We start from the raw sequence: 20456 nt of genomic DNA, 5'->3' as shown, positions 1-20456 counted from the left end.
GCCTCGCCTGCACCACCGTGCACGATGCTCGCGGCGTTCACCAGTGTTACCCAGTGAGTTTTTTATAATCTTGCAATCTACCTCTTTTTTCAAACCAATATTCCCACCAACTGGTCCGGAGACAAGCTTAACACGTTCGGAAAACATGATTCACAATCTTTTAATCGACAGCCAGCAAGAATACACTTGACAGCAAATTCAAATTCAGCGGTTAACCGTTAAAAGTGAGTTGTTTAGCTGTGGGAGTAACAAAAAGGCGATCTTGATGACGTCACTAGCCATCGACCAAAACAGGCTTTCAACCTTTTGCAATGACAGCATTATTTGTGGAATCGTTTTTACGACCCGGAATTCACCTATTCGAACTGTTTCTACGAGTGAGTGTAAGATTCGTGTTATTTTCTATCCGATATATTTAGGATCACGATTTAAAACCATTGAGATACGAGTGAATCGGGTCTCAAACTGAGAACAACTCAACTTGACATTTCTCTCGATTGTACTAAGTACCGAAAGAAAACGATGTAACCGCTGACCTGATTGGATTTTTAGCGATCCTATATTTTCAGTTGCTTTAATCCAAGGTTATTTGAATTCAAGATGAGCTAGATGATCTTATATGGTACTTTTAGTACTAACGACTGATGTTTATTTCAACAATGCTTTTGAGAGGACATCGGGTGGCCTCCCTGGACGCTGGCTCCTCAGTCTTAGTATTAGTACGTACCTAAATAGGTTCCGTCTAAAAAGGACCAGTACAGATGGGCAGTTGAGCTAACGCATTGATTTTTTAACCGAGCAAAGGTGAAATAGACATTAGACAATAATGACCAGATTTAAATAACCAGTATTTTCACGAACCACGCCATAGGATTGGTAGGCCTATATAAAAACCAGGATAATAAGTCTTAAGCTATGATGCGGGATTCAGAGAACTAGTTCTATTGTAGACAGCCAGGTTATGAGCTTTGCCTGCTGAAACTAAAAGAAGTTTTCTTATTATTTTAGGTGTATAAGTATTTAGGACGGCCGCTTAAAGAATGCCAGGACATTTTCATCCAACGCTCAGAATGATAATATGGATCGGATAGAAATGTCTCATCTATCTTCATCTTACGGCGGGAGTAACTCCGGCGGCGCGGGGACTAGCGGTTCTCGCAGCGCGGGACAGAAATCATCGCCGCGTGGTCTGTCGTCGAACGTCCAACAGCTACAGGAAGCCGTTAATAATCTATTCAACGAACGCGATCGATTGGATTTCATCGATTCGTTAAACGAGTATCGCGCGCGACGCAACGTTTACGAGTTCGTGCAAATGTTGAAGATTTTACTGGACACGCCGGCGAAAAAACGTCTGATCGCGTTATTGAGGAAAGTCATCCCGACCGGCGACATCGCCTCGTTCGATAAACACGTCGTCGATGAGGATTTATACGACGATTTATACCAGTCGTTACCGCGCAAGCAGGCGGCGCCACCTCGCGGCGGCGGTGCGTCGACGTTACCGACGCGCGGGCGCGCGCGACCCGCGCCGAACAACCACTCGCGCACGCTGCCGTCGAAATACCGCGCGCGACAAAAACCGAAACAACACCCACCCAGTTTACAGGGCGCCGAGGACGCCGAAATCAAGTGCGTCGAAATTCGACCGAAAAAGTCAGAGTCGTTAGGGTTCAGTATCCGCGGCGGCGCCGAACACGGTATCGGTATCTACGTATCAATCGTCGATACGGACGGTTTAGCGTATCGACAAGGACTCGCGTCCGGTGATCAAATTATCGTTTTAAACGATATTCCATTCGATAATATCACGCATGATGAAGCCGCTAAGGTGAGTCAATCTACGGAGTCCCTACGACTCCTTCATTCCTTAAAAACTCCTTCAAAATGAATGAAATTCCCTTTGATTTTAGCAAAATGCCCAAAACTCCTTTCAAACTCTTTCAATGAGAAATAGGCAGTTTTTAGTTGTACAGTACACGACACCTAAATCAATACAGTTGGGACCAGGTTTTTCCTTTAAATTTTGGTGGTTTTCGAATTCGAATCCGCATTTGGTTTCGTAAACGATAAAAATTCGTTTAAACAAAACCACTGAATCGATGGTTTAAAACATTACCGATTTAGGAGGAGTCTACTGTAGAAAAAAAAGGAAAACTTATGTTGAAAAAATGTTCGGCCGATCGAGCTGTGAAAATAATTCATTTTCAACGTTAGAATTCTAGAAGAAATATTGAAGAACGAACTTCAAAAAAAAATAATCATTGAGATGACAAAATGTTTTAAGGGCGTTTGGCATATTTTGGCATATTTTCGAATGTTCACTTGTAGAATGAAGATGTTCTTGTTGCCTATGTAAAGGCCTATAGGTCTAGGATATATATGAATACGATTGCGTTAACGAATGCTAGATGTACTGTGCGATGATAACAGGTGCAAATGATATAAAATCCACACTCGACAATTTAATTTCCATTCTCTCTGTGTTTACTTCTGATTAAATATTGTTCATACTATAATACGCAATAATGCCTCCAACGCCCAGTTCACACACTTCACAGTAATTGGCAGTTAGCCAGTGGATTCTACATCTATAGAGATTAACTGTCATCAGCGGATGAATTGATAATTCGATTTGAAATATTTTCAGATCGATGTCAAACTAATCATAATAATGACCAGGGTGGCCACTAATACCTAGAAATCAGGGAAAAGTGTTGGATTTTCTTTTCTTAAAAAAAGTCAGGAAATAGCCAGGGAATTTTGTCAATTCAGGCAAAAGCTGTTGTAAAGCTGTAAAGTCAGGGAAATTTGTTGAGTTGCTAGATAAGATCGTGCATAAAATCAGACAGTATCCGTCTGTCTTACGTATTTGACTAGTGGTAATTGATTGGATTCTTAGCAGGTCAAGTCGGGGAAAACAACGTGTGCATGTCAGGAAATAGTCAGGAAAAGTAGCTACTCTGATGATGATGAACAATATTGGCCCATTCTTATGAAACTGGACTGCATTTAGATGCCGTGTTTAGAGGAAAGTTATTTTGATTTTGGTGTTATCTGAATTTAGAGTTTCGCTTAAACACGTTTCATTCTTGATACTGCAATTCACTGCGTTTCAATAAAACGTACAATAAAAACTATAAACAAAAGACACCATATCACAAAGATATTTTGATTTTCGCGATATTGAATATAGGGACAGTGAAAGTGAAAGGCAATTTTAAAGTTATTTTGATTTTCACGTTATTGAATATTGGGACAGTGAAAGTGAAAGGCAGTTTTTAAGTTATTTTAATTTTCACCATATTGAATATTGGGACAGTGAAACTGAAAAGCAATTTTCTATTTTTTTTGGTTCCTTCGTCGAATGCTAACTCCCAATTCCTAACGCGTGTTTTATGTATATTTTGTTTTCGAAAAATGAATTATTCTCACGACTCCGCGCACAAAGCAAAATATTTCACCATCTGCCTCGACACATATATTTATAATATATCTTGTATCGATCTCTCTGGCATATTTTCGCGTGGAGCAGATGTGATACACAGGCACGCACTAGGGATTCTCTGTGTATACCTTGTTGTCGTAGTTTGAGCCACATTTTTATACGGAGTCAATTACGAATCAATTGTTATCGACACATTTATTTGAACGGCAGTCCGGTTATAGATGGCTCCTCGGAAATATTTCGAAGCTCTACGTAAACGTCCTTGAAAATTTGTCAACATTATTTCAGTCGCGAAAGGCGTTAAAACTATAGCAGTGTGGCAGTAGTTAAAATAGATAGAATAAATGAATAGGAATTTTGCATAGGCCTGAGGCCATCTTATGAAGTATGTCATAGTTTAGCATATTAGAGTATTTGAAATTCATTTCTAAAATCATATATATGCTAAATAAATCACGTACACTTTGATGATATAAGCTAAAAATATGGTGCACTCTTGAAAAATTTAAATTACAAATTAAAATTCCTTTTTATTGAGTAATTTGTTCGGTATAAATGCAGTTTAAATTGCCACCTGGTTTGATCCGATATAGAGAGGTCTAAACCGGTGCTGCGATAAATCAATTTGAATTGAGCGATGAATTTAGGCTGATAGGTCAAAGACACCAGCTGATACCTTTGCCTGTGATTATGATTATATTCATATGTTTGAATTTCTGATTAAATTCAATTTCTAAACCGCTCTCCGTGACACTAGCCAGGGTGAAAATCAGAGAATTTCTCTTCTTTTTATTTAAAAGGCGGTGAATTTTGTAAAACAAGCTAAATAAAAAGTCGGGGAGAAGTTTGGGAAAAATTTTATAGAATGAAGTTAAATCATAGTTTTCATGTGTTAAAATTATTTTTTGGGGGGTTTCGTTTCTGTTTATGATACATTTTTTCAAAAGATTTTTTTTTGTTAATATTATTTTTTCGCTGAACACTATATCTGCGGCCTTGGAAATACGAAATACGAACATATATATGTACATATATCTCAAGCTATTTCATGAGTTATAATACATTAATGAATAATTGATGAGAACTGGTTTTAGCCTGTGACACGCTACTTCCGTGCGATGCAATTACCGGTACATATTCGAAAGAATTGAATTCATAGCTATTTGAATTAGGATGAATTATTTAAAGTGCTGCCGCGTGCAATTAAAAAGAAACAAGAACAAGGAAATATCATTGTGAATTATCGCGGTATATTTTACCGATAAACAATAGATTTCATTTCAAGTGATTTTTGTATTGTGTACTGATATCCATTCTATCGACTGAACAGTTGTTCGTCGATTAGTTTACCTTTGATTTAAGTTTCTAATCAAGAAACATCAAGAAAGAAATGAATTAAACAATTTCTTTCATAAATCGGGGATAGTTTCATTTTTCAATTTTTGATAGGCCTATCTCGGCAAAAAATCGACCAAATTCAGAATACTGAGATACTGCCATGATCAGGCCTCTATCTGCCCCAGAATCAAGGCTTCCTTCCAGGAAAATTTACGGGTTCAAGTCAGTGTTCTCCACGAGGGGTTTTCGAGGGGCTACTACCCCTTTCATTTTTATGTCCACGCCCTCAGAAAATCAACCACCCCTTATAAAAAATCTCCCCCTACCGGTGTGGCTATTCTATGAATGCCGATAATTGCTTTGAAATATATCGAGCTAATGTAGCAATAGAAGATAACACCAAAATATACTCTTATATAAGCACTTCAGCAGCAACGATGTCATATGTCATATACTTCACAATGAATGCAGCCCCTTCAAGCACCGCTTCGAGATCCGAGGCTAAAACTTCGTGAAATTCGCCCGCTGAAGCGAATCATATTTCTCATTTTTCTACACAGATAATAAAATCGGCGAATCGTTTGGATTTGGTCGTGAAAAGCGTCGGTCGAATTCCCGGTTCGTTCACCGTACACCAGACGTACACGTGGGTCGACCCTCAAGGTCGCGCGGTGCCGCCGCCGCCCGAAATCGATAAGACGTCGCGATACGAATCGAAGGGCGAACGTAAAAGTGGTTTAATGCTGCTGAAAGACAGCGACGAACGAAAGGTAACGCCGCGGTCAGTTACAGATCAGGATAACAGGGTTCTTGTGGGTCTTGGGAAAGTTTTTGAAAATGTGAACATTTTTTGCCCGTACTGGAAAAGCTATTGAATAGGCATTTACTTTACTTTGAATGGGCCTACATTGGCCTGTTCAAAGTTTGCGATGTGTTTAATTGCGATTAATGTGTTGTGAAAATGAGTTGTTTTTATATATTATATATGCCCTATTTTTGAGGATGCACCCCTCCCAAAATCAGACCCTATATCTGCCGCAGTCAGTTACAATCGGGATAACAGGGTTCTTGTGGGTCTTGGGAAAGTCTTTGAAAATGGGAATATTTTTTGCAGACCCTGGAAACTTTTGATAATAGGCATTTACTTACTTTGAACAGGCCTACATTGGCCTGTTCTAGATTTGCGATAAGTGTAACTTAGGGGTATGGAAAATTCATAATCTGGGTAGACCCCAATTGCCCACTATTCAAGTTGGCTCTTGAGTCCTGATATCTCTTACTTGTTCTATTCATGGCGGTTGCTATGAAGAGCTACTAAAACAACTAATATTTAGGTGACTTTTGAAACCTTTAAGTAGCCTATGTAAGGCAGGCGTGTATCCAAGGGACAGTGCAGGGGATGTGCACCTCCTAGAAATGTCAAGTTGCCCAGAAATTTTACGGGAAAAGTAAGAAATATCAAACTGATACCAAAAAAGTTTAAATTCTTTGTTCTCTATATTTCCAAAAAATGTATTCTGCTGAGTTTTTTTTTCCTGGTGCCCTTTTAATTATATGAAAGGCCCTTTTTTATTTGGGGATGCACCCCTCCCTAAAGCAGACCCTAAATCTGCCCCTGCAAGGTTCTATGTACAGTCAAACTCCAAGTCTGATATCACCGCTGTTGGGTTCCCAAGAATAGACAACACGGTGTTTTAATGATGTATTTTCCCAGGAAAACGTTGGTTTCATTAAGAATTACGTTATAACGACCCATGAGTGCGAATAATGAAGATCTTAGAATGTCAGATTTTGAAAATGAAACTTGCTTCACCTTACTGATGGTATATTGAGATATAATTGAGATACAGTTTATAGCTATCTGTGTATTGATTACCTGTCCACTCATATCCAGGGTAATCGATCTTTCATTCATATCAGCAACATCTGCGAAATGTCTGCGATCGTTTTTTAAATGGTTGATTTTTTCGTGACAAATTCCTGATTATCTCGTTCTTTTTCGGTCTCTGCGTGTGTCTGAAAATCGTAGCGTGATATTTCGATATCGTTTCTAGGTGAATGTGGTAGTTAAAGATGGGTATAGTTTGGGTCTGATGATCCGAGGCGGTAATGAGTTTGGTTTAGGCGTTTACATCACCGGCGTTGATCCGTTTTCGGTGACGGAAAATGCCGGATTAAAGGTTAGTTGAAAATCCCAGAAAATCTGATCCAATATCCAGAAAAAAATTTTCTTGTAATTTTGACATGAAAATTGCACCAATTAAAAAAGAAAGATTATAAATTTTGTGAGGAAAACTTTTTGTTGGAATTTTACTTTTTGATCTTGTGATTTCAAACGAAATTTGAAAAATTTGAAAATCGAGAAATGTTGTTGAATCTAGAAATTTCATTTAAACAAAAAAATTTGAGTCCCTTAATATTTCACTGTACTTATTCCGTACCCTGTACTTTTATAAATGCTGGATAATGGTATATATTTGCATTTGTTGTAGGTCGGTGATCAGATATTGGATGTAAACGGTCGCAGTTTTCTCGATATTTCCCACAGCGAAGCCGTGCAAGTTCTCAAATCGTCGAAACACATGATGCTGACGATTAAAGACGTCGGTCGTCTGCCATACGCTCGTACGACGTACGATCAAACTCAGTGGATTCCGAAAGAGCAGCTACCCGTGAAAACTGCCGGCAAAGCTATGTAAGTCGGAGAGCTAAGGTTTGAGAAATAGAGCATCTTACTTTTTCTTGCGACTCATTGAGTTTACCAATAACTTGGGGTAATTGCCAAGATAATTACCCCAACAGGGTTCATAGTGAGTTTCTGAAGTGCTTAATGCCGCCGTAGTTCAGTGAGATATAGTGTGATGCTGTAGCATCCACTATCAGTGCTGAGTGGCAAGTGGGTTTGAGTCCTGCTCAAAACAAATGCGCTATGGACGAGGTCAATTAGGACCAGGACCACCATGGTCTTAAATGATGAGAAAAGTGTCACTTTTGCCTTACATAAGTGCTTAAAAAGTGTTTACTATTACTATCAAAAAGTGCTTTAGAATATATAGAGAATCCCACACTAATAAAACGAGAAAGATGAAGTCCGAAAAGTTTCCTTCAAGCTAATAATTTATCAATTCGACGTTTCAACTACATGTATATCCTAATAGTCATCTTCAAGTACATTAAAGTGCTGACTTTGCCTTGGCCTTACTACTGGGGCTACCAGGGTTCATGGTAGTAAGTTCTGAGATGTCAGTAATTTAGTGGTAATAAATGAAATGTGTTGGCTGTTTTATAGGTGGCTGAATGGTTATAGCTCCCTGGATAGGAATCATGTAAAGAGTATGGCTCCTGAGGTGAGACAGAGTTTCGTTTCTGGTTATGAATAATAGATGTATCTGTTCGTAGTAGCCCGATGGAAGTTGAACAAGGTCCTAATATTTATGACTGAGGGACTTAGGAAATAGTAAATAACCAATACTAGTAATTGCTGACAAGACATTGCAGTCTCAATTTACAGATGAATGAAATATTATTCACAGATTTAAAGTTTCCAAAACCAGGATTTTGTTCATTTTTAATTGGGGGACATTATTTCATTCGTGCTTCGTATATTTCCAGCCCGTATTTACCAAAGGGGCCGGTTCCCAGTTGGTGTACAACGCGAAGAGTAGCCAATGGGCGATGATCGACGCGCAGGCTCAGCAGCTTCTGAACGAGACGGAACGCGATACGCTGCGTTACTATTTAACCGAATATCAAAGAGAACACGTTACAATTGATTCGTTAATGTTAGCGCTGTTCGAACTTTTAAATACACACGCGAAGGTAAATATTCAAACAGTTTTCAATCAGGGGTTGACATGTTTCTTCCCAGTTGCTACTATCAGTAGTTGGCAAATATAGAGTTATTATGAAGTCAGTTCCAATTGCCAGAGTGCAAATATCCAACAGTGAATAAAATAAACGATCAGCTACTCCGAATGGAGTCTACTTACCATGAAACTCGGTTCTCACAGTCTCTATTACGACAAATTTTGACGGTACCAAAAGATCCGATTTGAGCTCAGTCCGGAATGCACTTACCGGTACCCACTCAAGTCAAAAAATATTTGACTAATAATCTAATATTCAGGACCTATTTCACAGTTATGAGTTCAGATTCTCTGTTTGTTTTATGATTAAAGTCGTCGTTGTTCTCAGAAGTTCGTACTGTTATCATGCCGAAAGATCTGGATAAATTCGATTCTCTCGTTTTGAAACGTGACGTGGAAACTATGAAGGTACGATTAACGATTTGTTCGGATTAAATTTCTCGATATCGGTCGCGAATTGCTTCATTGTCATCGTTGTTGTTATATTTACAGGCCAGGCAGACGCAGTATGTGACCTATTTTCCGGACAATATTTCTGATTTATCGTTTGACAGTCACGGTTCGGCGGCTAGTCGCGCTACCGGCAGCGGCAGTTCACACGATCAGGTACCGTATACAACCACTTCTATGAAAATGTTAATCAGTCAGGGGGTGAGACTGATGTGAAAAATTGTTAAAAAATGGATGTCTGCTTGCAAAATGAAAAATTGAAAAATCAGTGAAAAATCATGAAAATGTGTGAAAAATTCAAGAAAAATGTCTGTCCGAATATTTTGATCCTCTTTTTGTACCTTTAACTGTGGAGCTCAAAATGTATGCACAAGCTGTGTTAAGGTTAAAGAAATTATATTTTAATCCCTCCAGATCGTGGTCACTTATGACTTATGATATTGTACCTTGATGTAGAAAAATGTGAATAATCTAGAAAAATCTTGGTATTTTGTTGTAAAAAATGTGAAAAGAAGCCATTGTAAGGATGTTACAAAGATGTTTAATACCTGAATTCATCAATTTGACCCCAGTAATCTCATAAATGTCATGTTAGGCACGAGGTTTTGACAGTACAATTGTAATGAAGAAGTGATTTAGGTGACTGCAGAATCTGTTTACATACTTACAGGATTCTGAGTCTCTCGATGATTTCAATCTGAAATTCAATATGATGACTAATATGAATCAGTCATTACCCCCGCATTCGAAGAAGGTTAGTTTCGGCTCCTCTCACGGATTCATAGTTTGTTTTAGCCACGAGGGTGAAAGGTTTTTCGATAGATTTCTGAACACGAAAGAGCCGGTTCCAGTCTGTAGTTGGATGTATTTGAAAATGCACTTAATTCGACTTAGGAATTTAATCTAACTCGTTGGAACTGGATTCTGATTTAGTTTTTGCACAGATTGTGGTGGCTTGATTTTCAGGTTTTTGGTCACTTGTTGACAGGTCATTCCTTTTCAGCGAAATTATTCAATATTACACGATCAGATATTGGGCCACCGATTCCACAGTTACTGTTTGTAAACTCAGTCACCCGACAAGTTCCGAAATCGAAGTTAGATCAGTTATCGGCATAGGCACTGAATGTCGCTGGTAAATGTGCACTGGTCCCTGTGGTTCTTAAGTAATAAATTCTATTGAATTAAGCTCGATTTGGCAGAAGGCAGAGAACACTGGGTGCAGGATTAGACTTGGATCAGGGTGTTGGTAGTTGAGTTTTATGATTCACATTTCATTATCCCATTGATACTGACGCATCTTCCGAATGACAATAATTTGCCTGATTATAGATACATAGCCTGGTCATAAATACATAGCCTGGTCATAGATACGTAGGCTGATCATAAATACATAGCCTGGTCATAAATACATAGCCTGGTCATAAATACATAGCCTGGTCATAAATACATAGCCTGGTCATAGATACGTAGCCTGATCATAAATACGTAGCCTGGTCATAAATACATAGCCTGGTCATAAATACATAGCCTGGTCATAAATACATAGCCTGGTCATAAATACATAGCCTGGTCATAGATACGTAGGCTGATCATAAATACCTAGCCTGATCATAAATATGTAGCCTGTGTCGTGAATGTATTTACGCTAATTGTCAAATTGCAGCACGTACAGACAATACTCAATATATTTATCATCGCAGCTGACGCATATAAGGAAAGTTGACCCGAATACAAATTATTTACGATCAATATTTCAGTTAGAAAGTGTCCACTCGACCTTGATCCTGTCTGAGGCGTGGTTGCTTACGCTATTTTCACCCGAGCGTTTCTAAGTTAGGCGACGTGGTAATCCAATAATATCAGCGAACTGTCTAATGGGTGTACGTGTATATTTTGCAGGGTCCTCGTCATCATAATGTTAGATCTGACCCGTTGAAGGTAGCTATTGATCATATATACGACGATACAGACGGGGTACCCGATTATTTCGGTGGTGAACCGATGGTAAGTCAAAACTGCTCGTCCTAATGATCCAGATCAATTTGCCGAGGAATCCGATGTATATTTTTCTCGCGCATTAACAGACAAATTCATCAGTTAATGAAAAACCCCTAAGAACGATGATCATAAAACTTTACGGGTTCGCGCGAGTCCTTATAATCCTGGAACAGTTATGGATATTAGAAGTTATTTTTTCAAGGCTCGGGATTTGGTTTGGATTAATTTTCTTGTGGATTCAATTAACTGTGGTTCTAGTATTTGTCTACGTAAACTTTCAATTCTGTCGTAGTAAATATAAACTCATATCACATTCAGTAGCTATGGGTATTTAGATATTTACCACTGGAAAAGGTATTGAAAATCGATGACTACAAATGGTACAAAACCTGAGTTTATTAAACTGACGGTTTTCATAGAAACACTAACTGTCAGAAAAATAAACTTTTGATATCATCATTTGTAAGATCATTCATTATCTTCCACACTGGGTATACATCAGATTATCTGTCTAATTTATCCCTTATTTGAAGCCAGCATTCCGACCCTTCAAGGCCGGCTACTTACTAAAGGATTGCCCCTTGATCGACATCTAGTACATTAGATTGTTACTAACTGTTTCAGCGACACATAAACGGTGGCGCGGGTAGAAAAAGTCAACCCGGCGAAAATGTGTTGGTCGCTGCTGAGGTGCATTCTCAATCACAGGCTCAACCGAAGGTAAATAACGATTAAATGTGTTACCTGAGTTAACTGATGAATATCTCCTTGACTTTGTACCAGTCAACTTGAAAAGATAAACTACTCTTTCCGTGATTCTCAACATGACTGTCTCGGTGTACAGGAGTGGCCTATCAGAGTCGACTGTATTTGATGCGCTATAAGCCCGGCTCCAAATTGAACATCGTATATGTATGTTTTATTTGTAGGGTCAGGGTAGGAGCCCGAGTGAAGATAGTGGGGTTGAGTTAAACGGTAACTCTGATAAACATTTACCGAGGTAAAACATCGCATTCAAGCGTTTCAATGAAAATTCTCGTTTTCAATTTCGATTTCATAACTTTTCTCCTTTTTTTTCAGCAATGAAATTCGTAACTACAACAAGGTCCAGGTAAGAGATATGAATTTCTTTCCAAAGTTATAATATTGTAGGATGACTATTGAACTCACTGACAAAACATACCCTAAGCCCTGTACTTGTAAGTACAGAAGACTCCACTCAACTTGGATCCTTTCAACTTAACCATTCTTACTATAACCAGGTTCTTCCCTCGTCAAGTCTGTTTCCATTTCATCGTTTGCAATTATGCTAATGAAACTTTTAAGTTGTTGTATTCCCAGCGCTATTGACGATCCACTCAGTTATCATCAAATATCCAATATCAATTATGGTAAATTAAACCCATTTGTTAATTATTAACTATACTATATTTGTTACTAATTAGTTACTACCCTGGTAATTGAATTGAGAATGCATGTACATGAACGCGCTTAGCTGAGTGAGTTTTCTGTATCATAACTCAATTTTGGCGTAATTTCTGTATCCTGAGGGTTGTCGATTTCTTGTTGGGATACCGATAATTGGAATGAAAATATCTTGACACGATAGACAGGTTGATCACTGACCTAGAAAACCTGGAAAACTCTGGCAATTAGAAAACCTAAAAAATCAGGGAAAATTCAGGGAATTTAACCGGGAATTTTTCAGAGATAACGTTATCGACCACTTATCTCTTCAGTAATACAGGATTCATAAAAATTGAATAAATAGTAATATTTTAAACCTACAAATTCCTCTGATTCACTCAGGGAAATTTTTGTTGTAACATGGAAAAATCATGGGAATTTGTAAATGGGCAGAAAGTGGCGGCACTCTGATAAAAGAAATTTCTGGTTTCACAATTAAAAGATGTTTGATTCAGTTGTTTCCCGCGTTTCCTCGATTAGAAACATAATTTCAAACCGAAAATGAAGGATACTTTCTACAAATGAAATAAATCGAGCCTTGCATTAGTCGCGCGAATAGCTCTACTGATCTACGTTAGAGAATGCAATCGAAGCATCCATTAACTTACATACGTTGCCTAGCAACATGGTACTCCACCCTCTCTCATCAGTTGCTGTAACCTATAAAACTTGCAGCGTATTATCATCGGCAATTGATGTCAAACACTTCAAATCATACGAGAGACAGAGATATAAGAGGATTTGTCGACTCTGTGTGTTCATAGTTTGTACAGTTTCCTAATTGTGCGTTTTTTTTACTTTTATTCATTTTGTCTATGTTGAATATTTGACATTCGTTTTCAGTTGTTAACCTCGAAGTTTACTCGGAATATTTTCATTGCAATATTTTTCAAAACATTTAGACTCGAAATTTCTAGGAACATAATAGCAGTTATCTTATTGGTGATGAAATTTTCAGTTGAATTTTGAAATTTACGAAATTTTTTCTTGTAAAATTTTCGTTAGGGTACCAGCATGTCAAACACGTATGTTTGGTAGCGATTTCATGAAAAGAATTTATTTCAAACTTTTTCACTAGAGTGCGATTTTTTTTTGAAGATCGTTTATGTAAATTCAAATTGTTGTGTTTTAGATCACCTTTTTTTTGGTTTTCGGGTAAAATTTCTATTTTATTTCCTCATCGTTCATAGCTCTTCCGCCGAGGCGATGGATAGCGTTTTATCGAACACTCCGTTTCGAATACCACGCCCCCTGGTGTACCCCGACGGCGAAATATCGGTTATCCGTGAGACCGATGTAGGTTTGTCTCCCGTCAGAGTATTTGGTGTAAATATGCACAAACGTGTCGCTCTAGAATTCTTGTGAAAATCACTTTTCATCGTCTTGTGTCCAGGGTTCTTACAGATCAGGGGAATTCATGGAATTTCAGATTTTATTTTTTACCTGTGTAGGAAAATCAGGGAATCAGTTTCTTGAGAATCAAGAAAAAGTCAGGGAAATTGAATTTTGTAGTTTTGTTGTTCTTGCTGGTGACGAGTAGCACAAGGAACTTCTTGAATAGAAACAGTCCCCACTGAGGATATTTTCAAATTTAATCGGAGGGATTTTTGGTCAAAGGTCAGGACAAATCAGGGAAATGTCAGGGAATTATGGATTCTCTGATCTGTAAGAATCTACAATCTGAATCAACACGTGGTCATGATTCATATTACGCAATATTTCTCTACGCAGATGATGAAGTTATTCAGCGCAATCGAACACTCATAAAGCAAAAACAAAACCTCTCAGACTTTTATTGGAAATCTGTCTCTATTTCTGTGTCTTTCCGATGAATATTCCATATGAGCACTTGAGTTGTTTCTGTCCTCGATTCTGTCATTTTTAATAATTCTGAAATGTTAGACTCTCAGAGAAAGCGGCGCCGTATCTTATCTCTCCGAATAGAATCAGAATAAGTGTTGTTCAACTCGTTTATTTGTTGCTAGTGTTGTATATATAGTGTTAAATCTTTTCGATTGAAATTTATCTGAATTAAGTTATCAAAACTGGGATTGTCATCAATGGATTCGTTAATCATTAAGAACTGAGTCAGTTTTATTGAGCGCATTAGAATCTGAAGTTACCTAGCACAGGGATGGGTTAAACGCAGACGTTATTTTTTTTCCAAATTTAGTTTGGATTTATTGTCTGATTTAATAATGTGTTTTGCCGCCCCTTACATTATGAACATTGTCTCGTAAGTTAAGATAGTATTACTATGCTTTATGTAACATTTCGTTCTCTATTTTCAGCCAAATTTCAATCCTATTATTCCTGAAGAGGAGAAAAAACAACAGGCGTCACAGGTAAAATATGTTTCAATCCTGATAGTACTGAATCAACACTGTACAAGCCATTAAACTTCATTGGGATCAAGTCTGAGCTAATTGATTGATTGTTAGCAAAATATTTTTTTAGTCCAATCCTCTAGAACAAACTGCCATAATCTCTAAGAGAACATCCATTCATATTTTCAAACGTTATCTTAAGACATATCTTTTTAGCCAAACCTACTTTTAGAATATTTCATAATGCCTGATTGGTAATTTTAACATTTTCTCTATACTGTTTTTTATTGTGAAGGTGAAGTGCAGCGATTATCTTACTAAATCTGCACTATATAATGAAATCTATTACTATTACTATTATTATTATTATTATTATTATTATTATTATTATTATCATTACTAACAATGATTATTGCAGCAACCATTAAACACGGTGGATGATAGCTGTCAGACGGACGAGGGTAGCATCGTCAACGTGTATAAAACTAAGCCGACGCTGGGAATCGCGATCGAAGGTGGAGCTAACACTCGTCAACCGCTTCCCAGAATTATCAACATACAGGTAACATTAAACTCGCGCAGACGCCACGGGCGCATTCTCTATTCTCTAGTAGTATATCTGTCTGGCTTGTTCTGACAAGACTCGGTATATTATATAAAAAACTGAATCCAGAGTTGCTGATTGTTCGTACGCGAAGTCTGATATGGAAAGTCAGAATCTCAGACCCTGATTATTTCTCATGACGTTAGAAATTATCATCAAGGTCCATGAAACATTATATTGCTTAGTTCCTCTTGATATTAGTCAGTTGTTGCCTATTAGTAAAAGCATTTGGGACCTCCTCCTCTATGTACGTTCTTCTATGCATCTCCGATTCAGACATTCGCATCTCTCAGCAACTCTATTTATATCAATCATTACTTTCCACTGCGCCGAAAAAAGTTGATTTCTGTTCTTCTTTGAATTATGAAATATATATTTATTTCGCAGAAAGTTATCATTAAAAAATGTCGAACGACGTTGGGCATCGCGATAACCGGAGGTGCTAAATCTCGCGAGCCCATTCCTAAAGTGGTCGAAATCGAGGTATATATTCGCACGCTAATAAACTGCGGTGCCGGTATACGTATAGTGTTCAGGTGACAACAGGCTGCTTCGTTTTGGTGAATGGTTCATGTCGACCCCTTCTGGAAAAGATTCCTTCGAAAGTCATTCCTAACTCGAGGTCATTCATTTATGAGGCAAAAACAGAGTGGATCATGAATTTAGGAGGGGATGGCAAAACCCACCATTCAAGTATAACATTCCTGCATCCATGATCAATCCATGATCAATCCATGATCAATCCATGATCAATCCATGATCAATCGTTTCAAATGAATGACCTCCTTTTATTGATGATGTGTTTTTACTGGGAAGAGCTTTTCGTGTTCTCTGGGGCGTTATAGCTTTCCTTTAATGTTACGTATTGTGTCCCCACGATGTTCCTCGGTTGTTCTACGTACATCTTGTTTTCAGTTTCTTTCATCTTCTCTCGACATACTTATCTTCTTATGGTTAAAGGTACACCTTGGACAGGTTTTTGAGATTTAAATCGTAGCGTCGAGTGAGGAGATTTTATAAAAAAAATTGTAATTCAAAATTTGTCGATATTCAAAAATTAAAATAAAATTTCAAAGCACAACAATTTTGGAACGTTATCTTTGGTGTAATATTTTTGGAGGTAGATTTACTTTGGACGTAAATATTGGATGTAAAACATGAAGTGAAAATGGTAGTGTTTAGTTAAACGATATCGCGATTACCGAGATTTCATTTTAAACCGAGTAATCTATTTTTCTCTTGTAGCCCGGCGGATCGGCGCACGAGTCCGGCGGATTGAAAGTCGGCCACGTTCTTCTGGAGGTCAACGGTAAATCGTTGAAGAACCTCGAACATCGCGACGCGGCTCGAGTGATCGCGGAAGCGTTCAAACGTCGAGACACCGACAGCATGGAACTTCTCGTCGCCGACGCGAAATCATCGCTAGCAGTCGTTAAATAAAACAAGCCTTCTACACCGTATATTATACAACAGTCATCCGAGCAGCTAAACAACGACCCAGGGGCCTGTTCCAGTCAAGACTTACCAAAGTGGTCTTAAATCTGAAGTTGTTAAATCGACTATAATACTAAGTTGATGTCTTAAGACAAAGCCATGACTCTAGAACGGGCTCCAGGCCCCAGTTCAACAGTTTTTGTAAAGACACTACATTTGATATTACAGCAAAACTTGCTTTAAAGTCGTCACATGGCTGATTTATGAGTCTTAATTTTTATTTTCAATTCAATCGACTATAAGTGTACGTCGGAATTTGGATAAGTCGAAATCATAATAATCTTCCCAACTACAGCGGAACCTCGTTACAACGAACTTCAGGGGACTAAAAAACTATTTGTTTTACCTGATAGTTCGTTATATCCAGTATGGATTAACTGAAATTGTGATATTTCGGGACAAAATTCTAGGGGCTGGTTCTATAGTCGGATATTACCTTTAATCCTGGGGCTAACTCAATTCATATTCAACTGAGTTAGCCCCCGGGTTAAAGGTAATACCAGTCTATAAAACCGGACCTAGGTTTGTAATAACCGATAAATCGCTATATCCATAATTGTTATAACGAGGTTCTACCCTATGACAACTTAAGCGAGTTCGACTGTGGTTCATTTCCGTGGGCAAATCACACAACTGAGTCCATTTCAATAAGTTAACTCTCTTAAGAGTCGAATTTAAGAATCTTGAGTGTCGGAACTTTTGAACCGGGTCGTCTGGTTTGTACTTTTCTGCCGATCTGCGTAAACCTGGTGACTCATTATTATTTTCATCGTTCATTTGTAAATTAAAACACACGTTCATCATCATAATTATTCGCAGTCTAAAAACCCGTAGATTCCGACAACATTTTGTAACTCGCGGTTGAAGGGTTTATAAAAAGTAATTTTCTTCTTCCAGTCAGCTTTTTATCATCCCAAATAGGAAACTTGATTCGTCTGTGAGATCGTCTAGGACAGACTATCGGTTTCTATGTAAGAGTTCCGCAGTTGTGAGGTTATTTTCAGTTCGAATTTCAAGTATACATGTTCAAATACGTGTAACGAGCATTGTATTTACGTTTAAACTGAATGATGATTGAATATTTTTTGTAAACAGTGAATTCTTAACTAACAGCTGCAGAATTGACTCCTACGTTTGAATGTAAATGCATGTGTTTATCTACGTGATTTGAATGTCTTTGTAAAGTTTGTACTTTCCAATTTCTAAAAATGTACCATTGTCAATGATATATCAGAATTCGTGTAAATAATTGTATTCAAGTGAGATAGATTTAACTCAAACCCGATTCAGAATTGTTGTTTGTTGCCAAGTTAACTGTGAAATAGACTAGGCCCTACATGTCGACCGTCAATTATCTGCCAAACTCAGTTTCCGCCAAAATTTTGAATTACCAAAAGCCAAAATTAAGTTCATTGTCGATGTTCAGGAAGACGATCAGTCATTTCATTATTTGCTACGGGGTGGTTGGTGTCGTAGCTAGTGAAACCGACAAGGAACCGAAATTTCAGCCAAAATGATCGGTAATGTGTAAAGAATAGAGCGGTCTAGATCGTGTCAAGCTTATCATGGGGAATTAAAATCAATCTCCTGGGTCTAGTCGGTCACTCAGGTTAATGGTTGGGGTACCTGAACGACCTCGGAAATCTGTGTAAACATATACGAAGTCTATACATTAAGCAGACGACTTTATTTTCAGTGTTCTTGCGTGTATGTCTAGACGTCCTGTGTCCTATAATTCTTATCTATTAAAAACCAATCCATAAAACCGGTTGATATCATAATTTGATCTCGAAATACGAATTATAGGAACTCTGTCCTTACAATAAGACTTGTATATCTACGTGAATGATAAGGTTTTATATACACATATATATAATACGCAGTATTTATCAAACTCAGTTTTTCTCGATGATTCATTTACTGCAAGCAATCGATATTGTTAGAATTGTTGTATATTTTTCTTATACGATTTAATATATATATATATATATATATTTATCGGTCCTAGTCATTTTTCCAGGAGAGAAATATCGAGAAAGAATTACTAAAACCATGTTTGAATTTAGCTGCTGCCACTTATAAGTATACATGTATTAAAACCGCAGTTCTCTAAACAAAATTGGTCGATATTTTACCATTCCAAATCTTTCAATGGGTACTCAATACCTAGAGAATTAGTGAATTATCTGTTTGGATTTTCCAAAGCCATCCTTCGTTGGACCTTGAGGTCTAAAACGAAGAGTCCATGGTTGGACTGGGTGGGGCCTGTGCTACCCGCTTTGCCATCCTTCGGTAACTAGTGAGACTAGTTACGCCTAACGTTGAGAAGCAATGCACTGAATGGGGACCAACGGTACCGAACTATGTGAAGCTATCTTTCGCTGGACTGGGGGCCAGCATCGCTTCAGTAACACCCATGAAACTATATAAACATCGCCAAACTTTGTGATACTATACATGTATATCCGTCCCGTGCTTAAAACTCGTATGCATTCGTTTTCTCCAACTGTCGCGAAAATAGTTTTCAATATTTTTTCCATCGTACATGTATAATAATAATAATAATATACCCGGGTTAAATTGCATATACAGTATATGTACGTTACGTGTACTATACGTTATCGGTATCTTTACTACTTGCAAGCATTTACGAAAAGCTGTTCACTAGATATATATGTGTTCGTTATTCTTTAGTCACTGAGGTATTCACTAGTCACCTGTTTAATTGTTAATTTTGTCACTGTTTCCCGCGCATTTATGAATTCACGGACGTTAGAATATAAAATACATCCATGAAAGCAGTAAATGGAAATTTTCCCAGTCTTAATTTGACTAGTCAAGCTTATCTTTACAACCTCAGTATATCCGATAAATGATTACCCTTCGTTTGTCAATAAGATCTGATCCAGAAAAAAATTAAGGTAGCCTATAACCATTGAATATACCGAAGATTACAATGATATTTCTTTTCTGCGCCGACGTACATAACCGTATAGTCCTATCCTCAATCTTTTAAACCTAATGGAATCTGGGATATCAGAAAATCCATCTGCACTCTGCTGTTACATAGTTTAAATTGCACACATTTTGAATTACATGTAGTCCGAAGTTTATCATAGGAATTGTTGTATTTCTGACATGTATTTATGAAAGGAAACAATAGTTATTCGGAGCTATGAAATAATCTTATCCACGATTTAACTTGGATCATGTACATTTTTACGAACCAGTGAATAATTCATTTTGTTAATGTTTGGGAACTATAGATCTGTTTTGCTCTCTATATTTAAGAGTTTATTGTAATATGTTGACTCGTTTTTTTGCCTCAAGTATATTCGGCCATATTGACCACCAGTTGCCATGATAAACTATGTACCTGTCGTGTATATTTTATTATTCACTATTGATGGTCAGTCTTGTTGCAATAAACGATATTTCATAATTATGCTTGGTGTGCGTTT

At 37.7% G+C, this 20456-nt stretch overlaps 1 protein-coding gene across 1 annotated transcript; it reads left to right on the top strand.

The window, feature by feature from the left end:
• Positions 1–285: 285 nt before the first annotated feature.
• Positions 286–20419, top strand: LOC141909276 (whirlin-like). Its single transcript, XM_074799665.1, has 17 exons — positions 286–377; positions 1009–1831; positions 5347–5556; positions 6841–6966; positions 7279–7481; positions 8076–8133; positions 8399–8605; positions 8965–9060; positions 9145–9258; positions 9773–9856; positions 11005–11109; positions 11728–11823; positions 12033–12103; positions 12184–12214; positions 14862–14915; positions 15316–15459; positions 16747–20419. The coding sequence occupies exons 2-17, from the start codon at positions 1079–1081 to the stop codon at positions 16939–16941; spliced, it is 2547 nt and encodes an 848-aa protein (XP_074655766.1). The 5' UTR covers positions 286–377; positions 1009–1078; the 3' UTR covers positions 16942–20419.
• Positions 20420–20456: the final 37 nt, after the last annotated feature.

This window comes from Tubulanus polymorphus, chromosome 7, assembly GCF_964204645.1.
Source record: "Tubulanus polymorphus chromosome 7, tnTubPoly1.2, whole genome shotgun sequence".
Lineage (NCBI taxonomy): Eukaryota > Metazoa > Nemertea > Palaeonemertea > Tubulaniformes > Tubulanidae > Tubulanus > Tubulanus polymorphus.
The sequence above is the reverse complement of the archived record's forward strand: the minus strand, read 5'-3'. Positions and strand labels throughout refer to the sequence as shown.